The sequence below is a fragment of the Periplaneta americana genome, chromosome 1 (assembly GCF_040183065.1).
Source record: "Periplaneta americana isolate PAMFEO1 chromosome 1, P.americana_PAMFEO1_priV1, whole genome shotgun sequence".
Taxonomy (NCBI): domain Eukaryota; kingdom Metazoa; phylum Arthropoda; class Insecta; order Blattodea; family Blattidae; genus Periplaneta; species Periplaneta americana.
In genome coordinates this window covers 182,004,975-182,028,809 of record NC_091117.1, presented here as the reverse complement: position 1 = coordinate 182,028,809, position 23,835 = coordinate 182,004,975, and the positions used below count along the sequence as shown (strand labels likewise).

The window sequence follows — 23,835 nt, the reverse complement described above, 5'->3', positions numbered from 1 at the left end:
CGATATAAATTTGATTATATATATATATATATATATATATATATATATATATATATATATATATATATATATACTAGTGGCTTGTGCAGCAAATGCTGCTGCAAACTAAGTTTGTTAGACGTTCAAATAAACATTTTTCAGATTTATTTTCAATGAAGAATACTTGTCTTTTTAATAGTTATTTGCTTCCATAATAATGAAACATACTCCCTCTGAATGGATTTTTTTAGGCCAAATACTTTCTCTTGAACCTATCCAACTTTAGTTTTTGAGTTTCAACGCGAAAACGCAAGTATCAATGTCAGGACGATAGCAGTAGCTATTTCAGGTCATTGTGGAATGTAGGCGAAAGTTAAAAAAATGTCAGGTTTGCTAAGCTTTCGAACAATAGCATTTTTGTATAGCTGCTGCATGTAGAACTTGAAATGTAGAGCGTAAAATCATTTTATCCTACTAAGAGATCTTGCTGAAATGATCTGGAGACTACACAATTTTCTAGGCCTCTTATTTTATCAGTAAGTAATACCTTTTGATCTTTCCTTAGTAACTGTAATTTTTGCGCTCTCTCGAGCCAATACTGAAGACAATGACACATATCAATATCTACACTACACTGCCATTAAGTATATGAAAAAGACCCAACCCCACTGGGCTAATAAGTATAAAAATATTTGATTTTTAATAACATTATTATCTTAAGTTTTGTAGTTATATATAGCAGCCACTCAGTAAATTATAGAAATGAAGATCAAATTAAGATATTCTCTACATTTACTTGCATAACCTTAAAACGTTTCACTTTCATGTCATCAATATAGCATCAATATTATGCACAATTAATGAAAAATAGATGCATCATGATATTAACTATAATAATATTTAATTTCTAATAATAATGTCATGAAACCACCTCAAGTTTCGTAGATTTGAATATCCAATACACAGCTGTACTCAGAAAATTGTTATACACTGCAGAATCAGTTTTTAATAACAAATTGAATTGAGCTCTAAATATGTCGGCAATCCTGCAGGTCATGGTCTTCGTGTAATAGCCTGTTGTTTATTGTAGTTTGTGTTTTGTTCTGAAATTCAATCAAGTTGTCCGTGATTCGATAAAATTAATTCTCAAAACTGGCAACAGATGGATTTTGGAAAATAGGAAAATTATGTAGGAAAATTGACATTTCACTAAAAACTACTACTTTTCCGAAAAACTTTGGGTTCCAAGCTTCAAAATGAGGGGCCATTTATTAAAATCCGTTGAGCCGTTTTCCCGTAATTTCCATTACCAGTTCAAATTATATATATAGATATATATAAACATACACAAAACCCTAGATCATATATACTAACAGATAGCTCTTTTATATAGGCTTTAGGGTTTGCAGTCGAGGCCGGCTTGATGTAGTTCAATTATCGTCAACAGATGGCACAACGACCAACACCATCACGAGACACGAACTCTGAACCGGTCTGGTCGGTCTAAATCGATTATTTCCTGCTTACGAGATTATCTCGTATGTACTGTCGACAACTGATGACCATGGATAAATATTATTGGCCTATATGACCTCGGCAAGTTCGGAACGAGGGAGCTAAATATAGTTGTCACGTGGGCGAAGGGAAGAGATAAGATAAAGTACGCCTTTGTATTGAATAGAATGCAATACAATCTCTCGGCGCAAAGCCAATGTACCTATATAGAATATAGAATATGTAGACCATGTTATAAAGTTATCGGTCGGCTAAATTATGATTCGTTATCTCTTCTGTTTTTATATATTTGTCGTGAATATTATTTATATTATCAACTGAATGTATAACATAATTTATCCGTTAATTGATATTTTACTAAGATAAATCCAAAGAATAATGGGAAATAAGGGACCAAACACTGAAAAATAAATAAAATAAGAGAATTTGACGTTCATAATTATAATGTTGTCGGAGTTTCGTTATACTTTACTTTGAATTATTTTAACTTGCACCACAAAAACGTATGAAAATTAATGTTAACATTACCTATTTAGTTATGATAGTAGTATATTGGAAAATTTGTGCATAATAGCCTGATTACAATATATAAGTAATACTATCCTAACCTAAGCAATAGTAGTCTTGTTTATTTCATACATGTTCGTATAATTATACAAAAACAAGAATAATCTAGTTTGCAGCCTGTGATGTCTCGTTTACAGTATTATATAATATACATATTACGATATTTACTAGGTACTTTAACAATATATAGTTAATAATATAAAATATACAGGCCTAATCCATTACCAAGAAATACCCCTTCCCTCACATTTTCAATACTGTTTACCTCAAAAGGCCTTCAAATCTTAAAAACTATTAGACACTGGATTAAAATAGTCATGTTGATGTAGGCCTAAAACATTACATTTTTTTGTCACTACTCCTGATCCCATTTTAACAGTTTCAGGTTTTGTAATTTGTAACAATACTAACAATACTGATGGGTCATTCCATAGTGACACACATAACATTTTCGAAGTAACTATGATCTTCACAGGATATTTAATTAAATACTTAAGAGTTTATGAAAGAGACATCACTGTCTTTTACCGTAAGCATTCCAAAATATAAACAGAAAATCTTAATGAAAAGGAATAATTAATCGTGTAAAAAATATGAAATATTATATGGTGTGACGAACATTTTTTTGCCACTTAATTTATTACCAAAATGGAAAATGTTCATATTATTGTTCCAAATGACATAAATAGTTGTTTTCCAAAGAATTAAGACACTTGTGTAGTACATGTAACTGCTGACATACTTTAATCAAAATAACAGTGCCATTAACAAATAAAATATTACGAATTATATTGTGACACACGAACATTTCTGCCAAGTTGATTACTATTTTTTTCAGATGCATATCGAAATTTATACACAGTGCCTACAGTTCTTATTATACAAAGCAACACTTGATTACACTAAAATACACATTCAGATTTAAAATGTTCTTGGTTATTTACAACCATATGTGGTGATATCTCCTGTGTAATATCATGTGCTGAATATACCAATATAGGCTATCTATTTTTCCTCCCATTTGTAGTACTTTCCTTTCTTGAACATCACGGAAACTTTAAATTCACCACCACAAGCTTTTGTAACTTCCTCTGCTTATCTGACGTCTTTTTTTTAAATTGATTATTTAACGATGTTGTATCAACTACTAGGTTATTTAGCCTCGATGGGATTGGTGATAGTGAAATGATATTTGGCGAGATGAGGTTGAGGATTCGCCATAGATTACATGACATTCGCCTTACAATTGGGGAAAACCTCGGAAAAAACCTCAACCAGGTAACTTGCCCCAATCAGGATTTGAACCCGGGCCCACTCATTTCACGGTCAGATGTGCCTACCATTACTCCACAGCAGTGGACCGAACATGGGTTATGTACATTAATTCTTTTGACTTTCAGTTAGCTTTCTTAAGAATACACATAAAGAAATGTAGTGTTTTCAGGCTATCCTTGTAATATTAGTGACTTATTTCAACCAGTTTGTTACTAAAATATATACAGTACCTAAGTGTTTACTTGTGGCACTGGTGATCCATTTAATTGGTATATGAGACGAATTTAATTTTGTGTTTTACAGAAGGATACATATTGATTTACTTTTGCTCACATTGATTTTAATTTTATTTGTTGTAGTCCAGTTTTCAATAACGTCAAGCTAGTTTTGCAAGGCGGTGATACAAGATTTATCACTAATTTTTTCTATATATTATACAGTCATCCACGAATAACCTTGCCTGAGAAGTGGCATTTCTATTCAAATCCTACAATAATTTTCAGTAAATATTTTGCACCGAGAAGCTATTATACATTTAATTTTACTTCTGAGACCAGTGAAATATATGCCAATTTTATTAGAAAGGTGCATGTATAATTATCCAATAGCATGATGTTATCTGCAACAAAAACTAAAGGGCATGAAAGAAAAGAAGAAAACATTAATGCTGTGGTTCTTAGAGTTCCATTAGAGTTACACGTTCATTGTCCACTGAAAGTTGTATTTCTCTATTGAAGTGTAAAAGAGAAACTCTCATAAATTATGTCAGAAACAAAGAGAAAGGCACCACCCAAATATGTGGGATAATTAATTTAATAATGTTATTACCGGGACTTGAAAAAAGCAATCATATGTAATGGGTGGGGAAAAAAATACTTTTTAATCGCGCTTCTATAGTTCGACAATGCAGACTATTCAGAGTTTTGCCTGACAGGTGAGCTACCATAAATTCCTTGAAGTCCTAGTTATTATTGAAGCCAAATGTGTGTCTATTGTCAAGAGTCCATTTTATTTATACTTGTTAAGACATCATTCATAGACTAGTTACCGCTTTCAGTTTTGATACTACATACATTGAAATTAATCTATTATTATTCGTCCTATTTATACATTTATATTGAATGATTCGGTCTACCTTCATAACACATCTCATCAACAATACTCGATAAAGTTGAATTAGCTTCCATGCTGCGTTGTATTTATTTTGTCATGTTCCTATAGCAGGAATATTAAATAGGAATTCCTTAAAACAGATTTATATTCACTCCTATGCCTTTATATAGAATACCAGTACATATACTGTATTTCTTAAGATTTGGTTACTTTATAAACAGTATGTTAGTGCAAGAACTCTTTTTTTCATATTTAATAATTCTGGCATGTGTCATTAAATATGCTTGAGACCTCTGTCTCTCTGAATTACTCTTTACTAACTGGAAACATATTCCAAATTTATATTTTAAAAAAGTATTAAAATATCCTCACAATTTAGAGCATAACAATTCCCGAAATAATCATCCTACATTAAATTATTAAGATAAAAATGATTCAATCTATCGCTTGTAACAATACCTTTATGGTCCTAATAAATTAAGAAATAATTTACATCCAACAGATTTATTTTAAAATGGCCTGCAGTTATTATTTTGAATTTTATTTTACCTTAATAAATTGAGTTAAGGTACAATAAAATTTCATCAAGTTTCAAACAAAGTAATTCCATCTTTCCAACAGGGGACAATAAATACTTAAAGTAATGCTAAACTCGAAAAACTTATTGATGCAACTTAATTTCATATTCTATACCACTAGCACCAAAAAAAAGTATCCTATTGTTCATACTGATTCAAGATGAATAATTTCTTAGTGTTTGTCCATTCCACTTTTTTTATTGTCCTTCCCATTTCTATTTCTCTCATTTTTAGTAGGTACTTCACACGTAATATATGTTTTATTTTAATACATATAATGACCATGAAGATAAAATGGATTTGAGGGAGGTGGGGTATGATGATAGAGACTGGATTAATCTTGCACAGGATAGGGACCAATGGCGGGCTTATGTGAGGGCGGCAATGAACCTTCGGGTTCCTTAAAAGCCATTTGTAAGTAAGTAAGTAAGTAATGACCATGAAGATATTTGGATATGCCTTACAAAATTCTTGCTGAAGACCATTGTGGTAATATTCTGCCGCATCTGTAGTTTGTACATTTCGAAATTTTCGTGCTTCAGCCCAGAATTCAGGCGGGGGGAGGGGAGGTTGATGTGCCAATGTAGTTTTCCAGAATATAATAATATTCAAAACATTCTCTAATAGGAGGGGCCTCTGATATTAGCTCTGCAAAAAATCTGATACCGGTACTTCTGTTGCTGGTAAATAAGAAAGAACGAAATATAAAAATTTTTAACCACTTTCGAATTTCAGGTGCTTTGTGTCTCAGCTGCTGGTTTGATATACTGTTTGTTTCCTTTAATTTTCCAGAGCAAAAACTGTCCTAAGCGAAATTTACACTCTGTAATTTTAACACTGGGAACATTTATTTTGGCAGCATTGTGTGATGCTATTTCATAATATAACAAGAGCTTTGAAATGATTAACTGCTAACTACTTACCTGGGTGAAGCGGTTCCTGTGATTTCTGAAGTGAAAACCGTTCAATTTATAAGGAATTTTTTTGTGGAGATGCAGTTGATTGTATATGCAAGGTGTAAAAGTGCCTAAACTAACTGACCCCAGTGCTGTCATGGAGGCCACATGAGGCCATATATCGTATGGAATCTACAATTTTTTTTTAATTAATCGTATGGGGAAATGAAAATTTTGTCTGTAAGGAGCCATACGGCATATGGTGCCTAAGTTTTGTACGTGGAGATCTATACAGATCTTAGATCATCTCTTCCTGTTCCTACTGTACCTATTTTGTTTGATGTTCATAAACAAAAATTATCCACCTCTTCAGCACTGGAATCCAGAATTATATAAAATAATGGTTGAAAAACAAGAAGTGCTGCAAATATACACTCCAAGATTCATCGAGACAAGTGTGCATCTATGGTGGTGCTACATGGTGTATTCTTTAAATCAAACTTGTACAATTAAATTGTAAAGCAAAACAATTTATTTACTTCTTCTTTAATATTAAAAAAAAATAATTAAATGGCAATTGGAGAGATAGAGAGAGGAGAGTAAAATATATTTCAAGGGAGAAAACAAGGGGTGGGGTGTATGGCCAAGAAAAAAATTACCATGACAGCACTGACCAAACCTAACCTGTTTACAGACTCATGTATGCAAGGTGAATAAGCGGAGTATGAAGGAAACTACCTCAGCGCTAGTTTAACTCTTATAGATGAACTATATAAAGAATTTCAAGTGTCAATATTGTCTCAAAGGTTTCTGTGTAACAAACTTCATTTAGAAATGTCCATCTGCGATTATGTTAACTGCAGAAGAAGGAAGAAATATTGTCGTCATATGAAGTTACTCAAATTTCCAATTAAGGACAAGGAAAGGCTACAAAAGTTATTTTTGATTTCACCCTTATAAATTGAACTATTTTCACTTCAGAAATCACCGTAACTACCTCAGCACTAGTTTCAGTAATTTAAGGACCAGTATAAAGTAAATTTGATTAAAGCGAGAAAGAAATTCGTAAGGGAGGCGGTCAGGAGGGATTGAGGTTGTCTACTAATTCGTTACAACAACTATTATAGGCTATTTCATATGACTAACGATGATTTGTAGAGAGCAAAATACCTACAGTAGGGTAAAGAATCTAAATCAGTACATTTATGAGAACGGATATAAAAGTGTCAGGAAAATAACAGAATTACCGTATATTGCAATTAACTCTGCATTGGCAGAGAAACTGCACAGGGTATCTTAAATCTGTTGAAAATTAGAAAATTGTGTAAAAAAAATGCATTCAGAGCGAATTTTCCAGCCTGATAATATCTCGCCCACGTTATGGACATAATTCAATACCGTAAGACTGATATGAAACGAATACTAGAACAATTTGTTAAACAAAGACGATGTTCAGTAGTTATTTAACAACATACAGAGCAAATAAAAACACAAACGCATATTCTAGCAATAGTTCAGATGAAAAGAAAATGATTAGTACGACCGCTTATTTGTAAAAAGAACACTGCCAGCTGTGTAGCCTACATGAAGCAATATATCAGGTCTACGTTATGAACACGTTGAATTTAATGTGGACGAGAAATGTACAGTTATTATTTATCTGCTTCAATATCGCATCATATAATACACCTGTAAAATGAAAACGTGTAGGGGGAGGGAGTTGTAATTCTTCCCCTTTCGGATAAATTTCAGAAGAGGGATACCTGCTTTTCCTTCATATTCAAAAATTGTAATCTTGGTCACACAAAATAAATTAGTGCCTTTTCGTGAGCATCATGATGTGCATTCAACAAACGCAGACAAATCTGCTCTTTTTAGTATTTTGTGATAGTTGTTGCTAGGGAGGTATTGTATACTGAAAATTAAAAACAATTAGTTATCGTACATCAAATGATGACAGATTTATATATTGAACGCAAACAACATTATATCAGCCATGTACCAAAATGTCATCTATGTGTGTTGATGAATTTGGGTAAAACAAGCTTCTGTATGCTACAATTTAGCGACACATCAAAGTCTTATTGTAACATAACCTCACTTTACAATGAGTAAGAAATTTGGAGGTGGCATCACGTAAAAAAGTCTTCCCACAGTCGTATTACTCTATGTACTTTTCAGGTACTCTGCCATCTAGTGTTTGTTATCGCAAGCTCATTTCTCGACACTAGCGACGCATAGCGTCCGTTATTTTCCAGTTGCGTCCAAATTTAACATAAGCTTGAGCGATCTGTTTTATATATGATCTAGGACAAAACTTAACCTACTCAGTCCAACTTAACCTAACTATATAAACTAATAGAAGATATGTAGGCTACAAAATCTAACCAAACTATATAAATCAGTGGAACGGATACATACAAAATCTAACTTAGCGACATAAATCAATGAAAAAGATATGTACAGAACCTAATCTAACTATATAAATTAATGGATCAGCTATGTACTGTACAAAACCTAACCTAATTTCACCAGCAGCATCACTAACTATTCAATAAAATGTTATATATCTGAACTGACTGAAATAATCTAAACTATCGGCAACAAAAACTAGAAACTGAAATAAAACTACTTTAAATATATATTTTCTTTCTCGCGCAATCAATTAGGCTCCCAATTCGAATCACAAGCATTGTAATTTGTAGGTTATACGTCATTAATTTGTTATTGTTTGTTCACTTGTTTTGAAAGGCATTGTGGGACTTCTGTTACCAACCAAATTGAAACTGTACACTTTGCTGGCGTAAAGTGACACTTTGTGAAGTGCACTTCTTCAGTCGTCTATGAATACCACTAATATGAAAGAGCCACTATCGTCAAAAGTGTCACTTAGCAAAGTGGTGATATAAAGTGTCGACTATGAATACCAGCCTAAATCTACGTATTACTCTGTGAAAAGATTTATTAAATCTACATACTTAGACTTCAACTAATAAAATTTGATAATACAATCTCAAGGGAAAAAATGGAACTCTCTGCATCATAATCCACAGTTAATTCCCGATTTACCACGAAAATCGTCTGTAGCTGCATTTAGGTTGGCAACAGGCCATGATTGTTTGGTCAAACACCTGCATAGAATTGGAATATATCAGTCCCCTATCTGCCCATTGTGCAACTCAAACCAAGAAATGGATTCGGAACACCTCAAAATCTGTGCTTCAGTGGCTGGCCATGATAATATCTTTGAAAAATATTGGAGTGCAAGAGGTGAAATGACTTTATTGTCAAACGCCTGGCATTAGAAAACAACAACAACAATTGTATCTACACCGATTTCACCTTTCTGATAATCCTACTTGTCTGTGGTGTAATAATCATGATGAAGGTATGGACCACATTCTTCTATACTGTCCATCCATAAACCACAAAAGAAGTAAACTAAAATCATCAGTACCAGTTGCAGGACACAGACAGCCCTGCAGTATAGCCTATACTGACTACACCCCAACTCTGGCTACTAGCAACAGGCATCTATAATGAACACCGATCAAAATACCCCTCATTTCTCATGAAAAACAAAAACTGAATAGACCACAGTGGATTATAGTGGACTTTATGTTGTCAGCAAACAGCTGGATACATTAAGAAGATTGACTGATTGATTGATTTGCTTCTAAAGAGGATTCTTTGTTGCAAGAATGACTGGGAATTATGATGGTAAAACTACACACCAAACATCACATACAGATTTATGATTTATTAGCCCCTACATCTGAGTCAAGTTTAAGAACGGTCTTTATGCAGTAGCAGCCGATGATCGAAATCCTCGGTGAGGCCAGATGCAACTAGTTTAAGTGCCTGCGATAGGAAATGTTTATTTATGATATTCTTTATTGTTATATTATTAATATCATGATTACTGTATTATTATTATTATTATTATTATTATTATTATTATTAGTATTATTATTATTATTATTATTATTATTATTAGTCTATTATTATTAGCCTACTATTGATGAAAAATAATGTCACTCACCAAATAAGCTGTTATGCTGTGAGTTTCAGTGATTGTTTCAGTGTGATGAAGCAACCCACATTACGTGTTGAAAATCCCCTCCTTTCTGTTCTTTTTATTTTTTTCCCTGACAGCAACGAACAAGGCCAACAGAGAAGTTTATTTTGCACCACATTACCACTTAACCATTTATGTTGCCCATACCAGGATGCAATAGAAACTCGCGTTTTAAGATTATCTGTCAGAAAAATTGTCAGCGGTGTCGTAGGTATCTCAGTAGACTCTCTCTTTATTTAAAACTTCCTTTCTTTCAATATTATTTCTTCTCGAAAAAGGACACTTTAACAATGAATTAACTACACCAGCATTATTTCTCGCATTTGTTTCTGTTTATATTTCCCCGAAATACATAACAACATTGGCCCAGATTCACTACTGTACTACGAAGTACAATAGTACAACACCCTCGCTTAAGTCATAAACTGAGACATAAGGGGAGGGAATAGTGTGGGTCTCTGCCTGCCAAAGAGCTGGAATTTGTGTTATTTATAACCTATTTAGGAAGACAAGTCACCATTGCTATTCCCACCCCACTCTACCCTTGACGCCGGCCCATGGATGTGAGGAGTGAAACCTGACCAGGCCACGAGGCCAGACGAATTGTGCCTCGGCTACAACGTTTTAAGCACAAGCTCAAACCCTGCGAAAATACAGGAAATTCAGAAGACAGATCCGGCACGATCGATTCTGGCCTCAGGAACAAATTTTACTGCAAAACAGGTCTATATACATCACAACCAGACCCGGCACGAGCGATTCTGGCCTCAGGAGTAAATTTTACTGCAAAACAGGTCTATATACATCACAAAGTTTTAAAATGCTTCTACAGCAATGCTTCAGTCAAATAACTAATACATTATATAAAAACACAAAATTTGATTTCTGTTAAGCCAAGTGACTGAGGCCCGGCCTCGCTTGCCTCAGTCAATCAGCCGCCACTGTCTTTATGTAATCCTTTGCATAGGAAATATATCTTACCAAGGTCCTTCTTTCTTGAGTTTGCTGTAGTCCATCTTCTTGTCCTGTTTGTAAAGAATGAACACCAACCGATGATAGCCAGTGCCCCGAGGAGGGAAAGGCTGCAAGTAATTCCATACTACTTCGCCTTTGCTGATGTCACTGCCTGGTATGTTACCCCTACAAGTAAATCCAGAAGTATTGTATCGTATTGTATTGTAAAGGGTACGGCAAAACATCCTCCCTAATTTAAAGTTTAAATAAAAAACAGATGGATCAAAATAAGGAAACTTTATTAATAAGAATGGTATCTTAACAGTGGGAATTTTTAATTTTTTGAATAACGTGTCTCTCAAGTAGTGTCCTTCACTATCAATGCATTGTTGAACACGACTTCGGAAATTCTGCATCACTCTAACTAGCATTTCTCAGGAATTAGACCAATTTCTTGCATTTCTTAGGTCTGGCAAAGTCCTCGGCCGATGTTTGAACACCTCAGCCTTAAGATGCACCCATAGAAAAAAATCGCAGGGTGCAAGGTCTGGTGATCGTGCTGGCCAGGGGACGTCGCCACGTGAAGAAATTAAGCGTCCAGGAAACATCTGAGCAGTGACAACGGAATTACCACTTACTAGAAACGATACCACAGCGTAAGCACGTTCTTCACCCATCCACGGCATAGTTGGAATTCGTTACAGATTACAATTTGCACTAACTGAATGTCAATTCAGTGTATTCAATGTCCTATTCAATTCTTGTTGTTTTGCGCATATCATTTGATATCGCTATGGCAATGCATGTAAACCTAGATTTCCCACTGTTTAGATACAATTCACATTAATACAGTTTCCTTATTTTGATCCATCTATTCTTTATCTAAACGTTAAATTAGGGAGGATGTTTTATTAATTAACATTCCATGGTATTCATACATTGCTTCACAGCTAGAATATGGAACAAGTCAAAAAGCTTAATACTACTATAAAGTCTTAATTTATAGTCACAGTCTAGCTGAAATATATACAGAAGAGGTTTACAATATAATCTACTAGTACAACACAAAGTTTTAGTATCAATTTCATGAAGGGCTGTTGAATGTCATGAATTCACCTACAGAATAGAAGGCATGAGAAATTAGGTACTTCTTTAATTTGGCACTAAATAATCTTATGTTTTGAGTTTCATTTTTTATATCGATAGAGAGGCTATTAAACATTTTTACTGCCATATAATGCAATCCTTTTTGATAGCATGGTAGACTTGCCGATGAAATATGAAAGTCATTTTTTGACGCGTATTTATGCTATGAATGGTTGAATTAGTTACAAAGTTTTTACAATTACATATGAGCAAGATTATTAGTAAAAAAATATACTGACAAGTCATGAGCATTATTTGTAGTTTTTTAAGATAGTCCTACATGATTCCTTAGATTTGGCACCTACTATTATTCTAATTACTCTTTTTTTGTAGTAGGAATATACTGTTACTATCTGTGAAATTTCCCCAGAATATTATTGTAAAACTCATTACTGAGTGGAAGTATGCAAAGTATTTTGTTTTTAAGGTAATGACATTTACTACCTTTTGCATAGATCTATTAGCAAAACATGCTGAATTTAGTCTGGGGATAATTTCTTTAATATAATTTTTCAAATTTAACATAATTGATTTTTAAGCCAAGAAATTTGATTGTTGTTTCTATTAGAGACCTATTGTTAATTAATGCACTTGAAATTTGTGAAGTTGAATTTGGACAGGAGTAGACAAGTTATAGACAAATACGTCACTATTGAATTATCTTAAATGAGTTCATTACATTACTCAATACATCACATGTCAAGAAAACGAAATATATTAGACATAAGTAACTTTTACTCAGTGCTTAGAGTTCGAATCTCATGACAATAAGATTACCCAAATTACTTCCATTAATTTAACTGAACTCTTAATATTTTTATGCTCGACCATGCCGAAATGTAGTAATTATACACCTGGTAGCAGAAATTTAATGCATGCCATTAAAGTACACCTACTCATTAAAGGTCAGGTCTTTCAGCCAATGGCGACTCAGGTTACAACTGTTCTGCCAATGACAGGTCAACTTTCTACCATTATAAAACCGCAAGTATCGATTATTCTTGGATATGCAATTGAAAGAGAATTAGCGAAAAGTCACGGAGGCTGGAAATACAATACTGTCGCAGAAGGTTATGTTCTGTTACTATAATAATTAGCGTTAATTGTAAATAATATTCAAATCAATACAATTTGTCATCTCGTTTTTCAATGTCTAATTTTATTTCAATGTTATCTCTGTAGGTTCTTATGGCCTAGCAAGGTCAATGTGGAAATCTGTTCCTCGGAAAAAATCAATACTTTCGCGTCTGCGCACATCTCACAACATACGGGACATTGCTCAGGTCAGATACAATAAAATTAATAATATCAAGTTAGAAATATGGTCGAGCATAAAAAGTCGTATGAAACTCGCCTATAATGGTAATTAAGAAGCTCATATGAAAACTATGAAACGAGCGCAAGCGAGTTTCATAAATATCCATACTCACTTCTTAATTACCTTCATTATAGGCTCGTTGCATAATGTACTATTAAAAAACTTCCATGCCAAGTAAAATATATATATAAAATTATAGATTGATTCATACAGAACCAAATGCTACAATTGAATACCTGAAGACAAATGGTTATAACACACATTTTTTTGTAAAAGTAATTTTCTATGCAGAACGATTATGTGCGCCATGAAAAGTGTGTCTATTGAGTTAATGTTGGCAAACCTGATATTTTGCTAGTCACATTCCAGTTGTCAATACTTGTGTTTATGTTTTATTTAATAACGCTTGCAACTGCTGAGGTTATATCAGCATCACGGTGTACCGGAATTTTGTCCCAGATGAGTTCTTTTACATGCCAGTAAATCTAGTGACATGAGCCTGTTGCATTTAAGCACACTTAATACTTGTGCTGGAGCAAAAAGATTTAGTCTGTATCTAGGTCCTCAGCCTGTCAAACAGGCCTGAATCCATTGTGTCATTTGTGGTGAACAAAATCGCATTTGGAGTTTTTCTCGGGTTCTCCTCTTTCCCCCATATTAGGCATCAACACCTGATCTAAATTCCAGTATCATTTCCCAAATGCCGACTGGCACAGTCAGAAGGTTGTAACTTACAATATAAGCAACTATTACAAACTTTTACATGGGAAAACACATAGTTTTGTTCATTTTAGCAAATAAAGCACTTTTGTGCGAGATCGTGCGTATTTGCTTGTTTTCCGCACAGAACCAATACGCGGTAAGTGTGAAATACCACATTCAGTATTCCCAACGTAACACACATAACAATTTCCCTCTTCTTACCGCTTAAGTGCGACATTAATTTTACTGCTTTAGGCTTTTAACATATTATTTTTAGAGACGTTTAACATAGTAATAATTATAAATTGGAAACTTACCACTGCAATTTCACCTAAATTGCAATGTTAATTATTGTTTTTAAATATTTGCAAAAATTAAGTAAAGTCTACTACTCCACGAAACTTATTGCATTCCTGATACAAGTAACATTAAGGAAGCCGTGAAAAAATCAACAAGATTCCAGATGCCGATGTTATTACTGCAATATGTTATATAAATAATATTGTTAAAATATTAAAATGAAAAATAAATCATTATATAACCTTACCGTTTGTTTTAAGTTCGCATTTATAGACTGGGGGGAAAAAAAAGACAGACGTATATCACGGCCTGCTGGAGTACAGTAAACACAGAAAACATTTTACAGCAACAATGCTGAAGAAAGATATTTTGGTTTTCCGAAGTTGCCGTCATTAAACAGAAACCAACATGGAGATTTCATTGCAACTTATTAGAAATTCGTCTTTCAGGTATGTAATAAACTATCTTCGCACAAAATAATGTACGATACACCAGCGGTATGTTTGTTTTCATGTTCTCGGAAATTAAAAAAGCTCAACTACGTTTCGCTTTTTCAATCTTTTCCTCGACCATGAAAACGTCAACATATCGCTCTTGTAATGTATATTACTATTTTCAGTTCAACATATTGTTAAACATGTACTATGGAACACAAAGTAAAAATAGAAAATATTTTCAAATACAATTCTAGTAAGAACTGAATTTTTTCTTTCCTATAAAATTTAAAATTTGCATGTTAAAACCTTTCTGTTCAGTTATATATTTCTTTTTGGCATCTATAATATCATCTCTAAGTTTATTCAGACAGTTTTCATGCTTTCCTCTACTGCCATTTCGAGGTTATCAAATAATCTTTTCTTGGAACTTTTGAAAACACCTGGGAATACTTTTATATCATTTAAACTGAAAGATTATAATCTGATTCAAAATCTCGTTGGATTTACAATACTACAGTGTCGAAACAATGTCTTGCAGTGCATTCAGGAAACATGGCCAAACATTCTTGAGGGAGCACCAGAGTAACACTTGCGCCAGTTGTAAGTTTGCACAATCTGCTTTGTCTGTACAATAAGTACCAGAGCGTATTCGTAGAAAAGAAATGTAATCTCATTACTATGTGCCACATTTCAAAAAAGTGCAAGGAGTTTTATGAAAACTTGAAAAGAGATTCGGCGATTTCTGCTGTGCTGAAACGAACATACTGTTCACTTTTAGTGTTCAGAAGCAGTTTTATTTTATATGTTTTCAGTGAAGAGTTACAGAAAGTCTGTAACTTACATGAAAATGAAAAATGACTTGATATCTCAAAAGTGTGGAAATAATCTTATATTCTTATTAAAGAAACATCACAAGGATTCACCAACATATCAAAGAGGGAGAGGATGCAACACGAAATATTATGCTGTAATCACTGTGTTCAAACAAGACAGACATGCACAGATTGTCAAAATATACACTGAATAAATTGGTGGAAGGACAATGGACAACCGAGAAAATCATGAAAAGGAAAATTAATATATGAAGGAAAAAAAAAAACTTCAAATAATCAAATAATGTCTTGGTTAAGAGAAATCAGAAGGTATCAATAAAAAACAGCACGCATACATACAAATACATACACACACATAAAAAATTACGGCAATATTAAAATTGGTTTTGAAGAAAGAATTAGCTTCAAAGGAACTGGCTGCTTAAATACAACGTTTTCTGCAAATTAGCCTATTTGTTAAATACAGCAATGGGATAATGGTAATGATAATAAATATTTTACAGATTATTTAGTAAAATGAAAATGAAATGTCACATGTGGAAAGAAGTATAAATTACCCTAGTGAAATATGTACTATTCCCTGTGTAAAGATAAAAGAAATAAAACTTACACAAACCAGTGAACATATTCGGAATCTTGTTTTGTTAAATGTCCATCAGGATTTGTAAGAATTATTGTCCAAAGGGAATTGGGGTCACTTGTATATGTTACTTCAGGCACAGTTGCAGCCTGTAACAATGTAAGAAATTACAATTCAAATTATTATATGGAAAACATTTGAAAACCTAACATTCTAAATGTGCTATATGCATTTTTCAAATCCCATTTTATTCAATCTAAGGGAGAAAGATCCATATGAGAATATCATACTAAATTGTCTTTGTCGTAGTTCAACTACGACTCATTCATGTGCCAAAAAAAAACAGTGTTGCAGGTATCTCAACATGCATTCCACAGCGTTTTTTTTTTTTTCATCAATATCTCAAAAAGTTGTTTTTGGCACTTAGCACATTTAGAATGTTAGGTCCTCATTTGTAATAAGAAGAGGTCTGTCCTTTCATATTCTTGAAAAGATGTTAGATTCTCGAGTACTGGTACGGTATCGTAAATTACACATCAAATAATTTCATCATTCTTTAAAAATAATATTAATTATAAATATGGACCACATTACAGCCTACTGTTATATACTACATTATGTTTAAACATATAAAAAGTGATAATCATCAAACCAATAAAAATATTAAGCACTTAGTAGAAGATCAATAATTTGAAAAATGAAATTTAACAAAATGTAAAGTGAAGAAATTTGAGTAAAGTAAAAGGCAATAATCATAAATAGACTTTTGGATATTCCGTGTCTTGGAATTTAACAAGTCCAGTGTTTCGAAACTACGTGCAGGTTACATCATCAGGGCAGAGAGGTATGACTGGAAGGGTTGCTAACTCAGTTGGAATTGTTAACATCTAGCTACTTTGGGTGACAGTTGAATTCCAGGATACAGTGGAATACCCAAAAGTCTATTTGATAACATTCACCATGAAAGCCTAAAACACACATGAAAGACGATACATTGATTCTGGTTCACATTAACACTTTGTTCAAAAAACTTAAAATTGTTAAATGACACGTTAAAGGTGTTAAAATTAAAAAAAAAAGGTTATGTACCTTAGACAGACGGCCCGTTTCGATGCCGGTGCTGCATCATCTTCAGTAAATAAGTATAAAAGTAAGTATAAAAAAGTGAAATAATAATAACATAATTTATATCAGACATATGAGGTGTTGTTATTACTTGATAATATGTATTACTAAATTACGATAAACTGTGACTACATTTTACTTTTCAGCTTTTCTCTGAAGCTAATGCTATTGTGAGACTTCGAAGTTTAAATCTAAACAAAATAGTTACGTAAAAGATTATACCTGGCAACAAATGCTGTAATTCTCTTATGATGTTACTGAACTTATCCTTGTAAAACACAACCTTCTTGATCAGATAAAAGGGAAGGAAGTAGAGACTCGTCACAGCAATTGAAATTATCGCAAATCAACTTAGCAGTTAATGGGTATACAGCAATGATTTGCTCACAGTGAAGAAACATAATTCACAAATTGGAACTACTTAAACATGACAATAATCTATGGAGAAATCGATTGAATACTACAGAAGCTGCGCAAACCTACCAAGCTCAATCTTCATATAGAAGAACTCCACATTGTTGCAGGATGTGGCAGATAACTGAAATATGATGCCTTTCTAGGAAGAGAATCATAATGACCACCCAACATTCTAGGGATAGATCAATGGGTTTTGGAGCCTGCAGACAAGGATCTGGGAAGGAGTAGCAGAAATATAGGATGTAGTTTCTCTCACGTAGTGTTAAGAACTTTAAGGGAATACAACAAACACCCATACTATTATCAATGTGTTCAGTATCTGAGTATCAAGAGATCATGAACAGCGGGTATGCTTATGTTGATTGTTTCAACAACAGCTCCAGCAACTTTTTAATCACCCTGTTGGTGACAAATACAGTGTACATTTGTTAGTTGGAACTCTAGTACAGTTGCCAAACACAACAATATAAAAACTCTTATTTTGAGAAAACAAAGAGATATAGAAAGAAACTACAAAAATAATTTAATTAAGTATACTCAAAGAAAATAAGTATTCAAGACTAATTATCTCCCTTGAACAACACTGTAACTTCAATCTGTAAGGTGTTTAACTGAGGAGATGAAGAAAAAAATTACTTTATTGCCATGTGTAATTACATACATTTGTAGTTTCTGTGCAGTTTAGATATGTTTTGTAACATCTAAAATACAGTATAATTCCTCGTATCCGGCAACTATGGGACAAAGCCAGTGCCAGATAACTGATTTTACCGGATAATAGGAAAATACGTTTATAGGTTATGTAAAGACACACTGTACTGCACAAACATTTTTTTCCATGTTCAAATTTAGTAATTTTCATATATATATTTAAAAATAAAGTTTTGAAATACGTACAATGTTTATTTTTAGTACTGAATATGGTAATGTACATTCATCAGTTCATAATTTATTGTAATGCATAATAGCGTAAAAAATACTAAACGTAATCTTATGACAATTTTAAATAGTGGCCATGTAATGTGAAGAGCAGTGTAGCCAACATCGCAACTATGAAGATGAAGTAGTAGTCGATGATTTGAACCTCTTTAACATATCTCTAATGTCTTCTTGTTTATATACACTATCACTCGAATGAAACTTTTATGCGTTGTAGGAACAGAGAATTTCACACTTTCCTATTTAGAGTCGTCCAACACCCCTTCAAACGGGCGAGTTCAGTGGTAAATTTAAAGATATCATTTCTGCGAATTGTTTGCAAGGCTCAAGTGACAGCTTACTGATCTCCAGAGACATAACGGGGTTTTCTTCTATGTTTTCACATGTGAAAAATATAAAGAGTAAACAATATGCAGCATGTGCAATCCACGAAAACCACTCACATCTTCGTCCGACTCTTCCCTTTCACACGAATGACTTTTTTTTTTTTTTGGTCTAGCCAAAAGTGCCATTGTTTTGATATTGCCGGTTATTTGGGTCCCGGATATGAGGGATTTTAGTGTACTGTTAATTTCTAGAGGGAAGGTAATACAGCACCATGTATATGTGTAGGCTTATTCTTATGTACTAGAATATGTATAATTTAGTCATAAACAAATTGTTACCTCTGCCGGTTTTATCACATTTCCTCGCTGTACTGGCAGATAAGAGTCATCACTTATCTTATACTTCACATTCAGCATTACACGAGGAACAAAGTAAGCATCTCCAAATAAGTCATTAAATATTCCATAATGTTCTGCAACACGTTTTATTTCAAAAGGCCCAGCTGTTTTCAGCCATTCTTCTTTAACCTCACTCAAAGGTATTTCAACTGAAAAAAAAAAAAAAGGTATAATTGTATATTGTTGTGTGTATCAATCAGCCATTTGTAAGTGAAATGTTGGAAACTGCGGAATTGTATCTTTAGTGCTGAGGCCAGACTTACAAATCGCCCAATTGGTACACACACCCGCAATAACCTTCCTCATGGGAGATTTTGTTAACAATTCTCATTACAAGAGCTAACAAAACAATGTTAAGAAAACCAGCAAACTGCTACATATCTTATATTACATATCACAATTGTCTATTCATTGAAGCTAATTTATTTCTTCAGTGTTACATATAAAATAACCTATCTACTAACAATAATTATTTTAACCATATTTATATTTTAATTTTTAACACTGCTTGCAATTCATATTTATTGTTATATTCATATGTACTTGATCTGAAGATGGCAAAATAACTTGCCGAAAATGTTAATCTCTATTTGTCAATAAATCAAGCTACTCTAGTGAACAGTAATTCACTTAGCCTAAGATAAGCTAGTCAGACAATAAATGATTTATTAAATCTACATACTTAGACTTCAACAAACAAAATTTGATAACACAATCTCAAGGGATAAAATAGAACTCTCTGCATCATAATCCACAGTTAATTCCCGATTAATCGTCTGTAGCTGCATTTAGATTGGCAACAGGCCATGACTGTTTGGCCAAACACCTGCATAGAATTGGAATATATCAGTCCCCTAACTGCCGATTGTGCAAGAAATGGATTCGGAACACCTCAAAATCTGTGCTTCAGTGTCTGACCATGATAATATCTTTGAAAAATATTGGAGTGCAAGAGGTCAAACGACTTTATTGTCAAACGCCTGACATTAGAAAACAACAACAATATACAATAAGGAATTCTACTTATAGTTTTATTATTAGTATAGATTAAGACTAAAAAGACTAACATGATTAAAAACTGCATAATTCAATCACATTGATATGAAATTGTTCACACAAGTTATTATACAGTTTTAGGGCAGTTGTAAAATTATTAAGAACCATGAGAATGCTTTAATCTTAGACAAAGAATGTATACCATTTATAATAGTATAGCCTAAGTCATACAAGTTTGAAATGAAAATGTTAGAGTGTTTAATAAAAAGACATGTTTCTTATGTTATCCTTCAGTGACCCATGGTTGTTACTTATGTCCAATAGGCCTAATATAAATCAGTGAATAAAAATACGATTATTTTCGTAATGGACGAGTAGGCCTATTTCCTTGGACCAAAAATGCATTAGGCCTACAAATGGAGTAGACTAAAAATTAGTATTTTACTGTGGACCAAAATAAAAATGGTATACCATAACATATCCCTCTATATTTGTTCTAGAATGGTGGTTCATTAATGATGTTCCATTTCTTATTCTGATATATTCTAGAAATCATTAGAATATTGTGAAATTCGAAAATGTTTTGGAACAATGTAGCATTCTGATACAGTATTATTTTCAATACTCAACAAAACTATGAATAGAATATTCGCGAAGTACACAATAAATTAAATTCAAAAGGAAACGAAAAATTAAAACATTCCCATGAATTTTGAGAAAGTCTGCTTTCTGAGAAGACTCTCCTTCTTGGAAAATATCCTCAACTGAAGTCCTTCATAGACAACAACATTTTACTTACGTTTCTTCAATCTAGATAACTTTTCTATTTCGGTATCTGATCTTCTAGCTCTTATCACATTAAGTCTTTCTTTGAGTTCCACAGAACGCGATGGTTTTGGCTTTGGAAAACCAATGTCAACTTTGAAATGAACAGATGGATCTTTATAATTTAGCTCTGAAATGAAAGAAAGATTCATTAGGCTTATGTACTATTACAATAATTGAATAAGTATGCCATCAAATTGCTTATCAAAATCACAATGCTATAACTTAATTAGCAAAAAATTACAACATTTACAGTGTTAAATGTTTTCGGCATAAACTGCCATCTTCAGAACACATAACAATACAAGAATATGAATACTTCGTGTGAAAACATTATGACTAAGATGCATGCTGATTACATATTAAAATATTTAAAACCAGATTGTATATGAACATGGACACATAAAATGAAACAGTAGAAAAGGTCTACATTCGCCACACATTTAATTGAAGGAGGTCATGAACTTCATAATATAAAAGATAGTCTACATTACAAATAGTTAAAACCTTAAACAATAACAACACAGTAAGCATTGATGAAGAATATTTCGCGGGTGCTCGTCTAAAGGGGGTTAAGTCAAATTGCAAGGTATGTAAACTTCTCTCCTTTGGTACTGAACAAAACCCCTTTATCATAAAATATGGAGCACTGTAACTACATCATAGATGGAAAAATGACTTAACCCCTTTAAGACGAGAGAAAAGTAATTTTGGAAGGTTCAAATCTGTACTTATTCCAGTTTAGCCAAATCAACTTAACCCCCTTTACACGAGCACCCGCGATTTTATCGTGAAGGCCTACAATCAAGGAACCCAACTTTGAAACGAATAAATTACTAATATAACAAACTCACTGTACAATTTATATAAACAAATTACAGTGAAACCTCTCCTTACGGACACCCCCAAGATACGGACACTCCTCATATATGGACAGATTTTTATGTCCCAACTGAAATAATATAGAAATAATGATAAATTAACTCTCGTTTATGGACACTCTCAGACACGGACAGCTGTTTCACAGTCCTAAAGCTTGCTTTACCTCCTGACTACGGACAGAACTTGGATTTGAAGACCTAATGTGTTACAAAAACGGAAAATTTAATACGGAAATTCCTTAACATGAAAGAAGACAATAAGGGTCTCGTACATGACACTAGCCCAGCCGGCTACTCCTTGTTAGCTGAAAGCAGGTGGATAAACAAAGTCATTAAATTTAACCTGTCTGATGGGTCAAGGTTTCCACGATCGTGAAATTGTATTCAACACATGACAGGGTTTGTAGGACTATTCTCTTCACTTCAATCAGTTGTTCTGTTTCGAGAGACATGGCACCTGAACGTAAAGGTTAAGTTGAAAATTGTAAATTACAGTAGCCTACTGCATAACTGTAGACCTAGAACAAAATTGTATGGCACTACTGTTTTTTCCTTTTTCGGTCTTATCTACTGTATTTTCAAAGTTGCAAAGATTTTACTGTAGTATACTGTATTTAGAATTAAACTACAGTAATGCATTTCATTTAAAGCATGTAGGGATACATAATGCATATTATAAGTTTACTGGAGCCTCCTTCCCAATTAAGGACACCTTCCAGATGCAGACAGATTGTTACGTCCCTTTGATGTCCGTAAATGAGAGGTTTCACTGTATCACAACAAAAGTTACATTTCACTTTACCCCCTCCACAAAACAGATGATATCTAGATAACGGATAACCTGTAAACACACAACGACTGTCAGTATCGTTGTAGTGCACAATCTGCACAAAGCTCCTCTTAACCTCCACATCACGTATGCTTTATAATAGTTTACACAACTACTATCAAACCATTTATAATAAAAAAAAATTCTTTCTAATACAATATTAAATTCATAGCCCACTTCTTACACAAATATATTATTTTCAGTTTTAACGACCTGACTGACAGTCACACCTTGTGCTAACTTCTGCAGGAAGATAATATATATATATATATATATATATATATACACACAATTTGAATCATGTAATTTTATTTTATCATTCAGTAACATTCATTTTATGTGTGCATGTTCATATACAATCTGGTTTTAAATATTTTAATATGTAATCAACATGTATATTAGTCATAATATTTCCACACGAAGTATTCATGTTCTTGTATTGTTACGTGTTCTGAAGAGGCGGTTTATGCCGAAAACGTTTAATACTGTAAATATTGTAATATTTTGCTAATTAAAGTATTGCGATTTTGATAAGCAATTTGACGGACATACCTATTCAATTATTGCAAAAGAGCTTATCGGACCCACACATCATGTTCATCTGTGCCAGCGGTGACCAAAACTCGAGCTGCAGTGATTACATGCGACAGACAGCCTATGAAGTAAGGAGACGGAGGAAAGGTCTTGGCATGAAAACTACAACCAGTGGTAGTTTCTGTGCTAACATCTTGATCAATCTCATGGATAAAAATCTCAAGCTTTGCTGTATCAGCAATGTCACTGCTGTCATCAAGAGCCAGTGAATAACATAAGATTTTTCTTGCTTC

General features: G+C 33.2%; 1 protein-coding gene across 1 annotated transcript in view; it reads right to left on the bottom strand.

The window, feature by feature from the left end:
• Positions 1-23,835, bottom strand: part of mRpL38 (mitochondrial ribosomal protein L38) — a 45,904-nt gene that overhangs the window by 15,416 nt on the left and 6,653 nt on the right. The window contains exons 2-5 of the mRNA XM_069833474.1: positions 21,273-21,428; positions 19,418-19,626; positions 16,302-16,420; positions 10,983-11,141 (exon numbers count right to left, since the gene is read on the bottom strand). Coding sequence (XP_069689575.1) covers positions 10,983-11,141; positions 16,302-16,420; positions 19,418-19,626; positions 21,273-21,428 — 643 coding nt within the window. The remainder of the gene's footprint in view (positions 1-10,982; positions 11,142-16,301; positions 16,421-19,417; positions 19,627-21,272; positions 21,429-23,835) is intronic.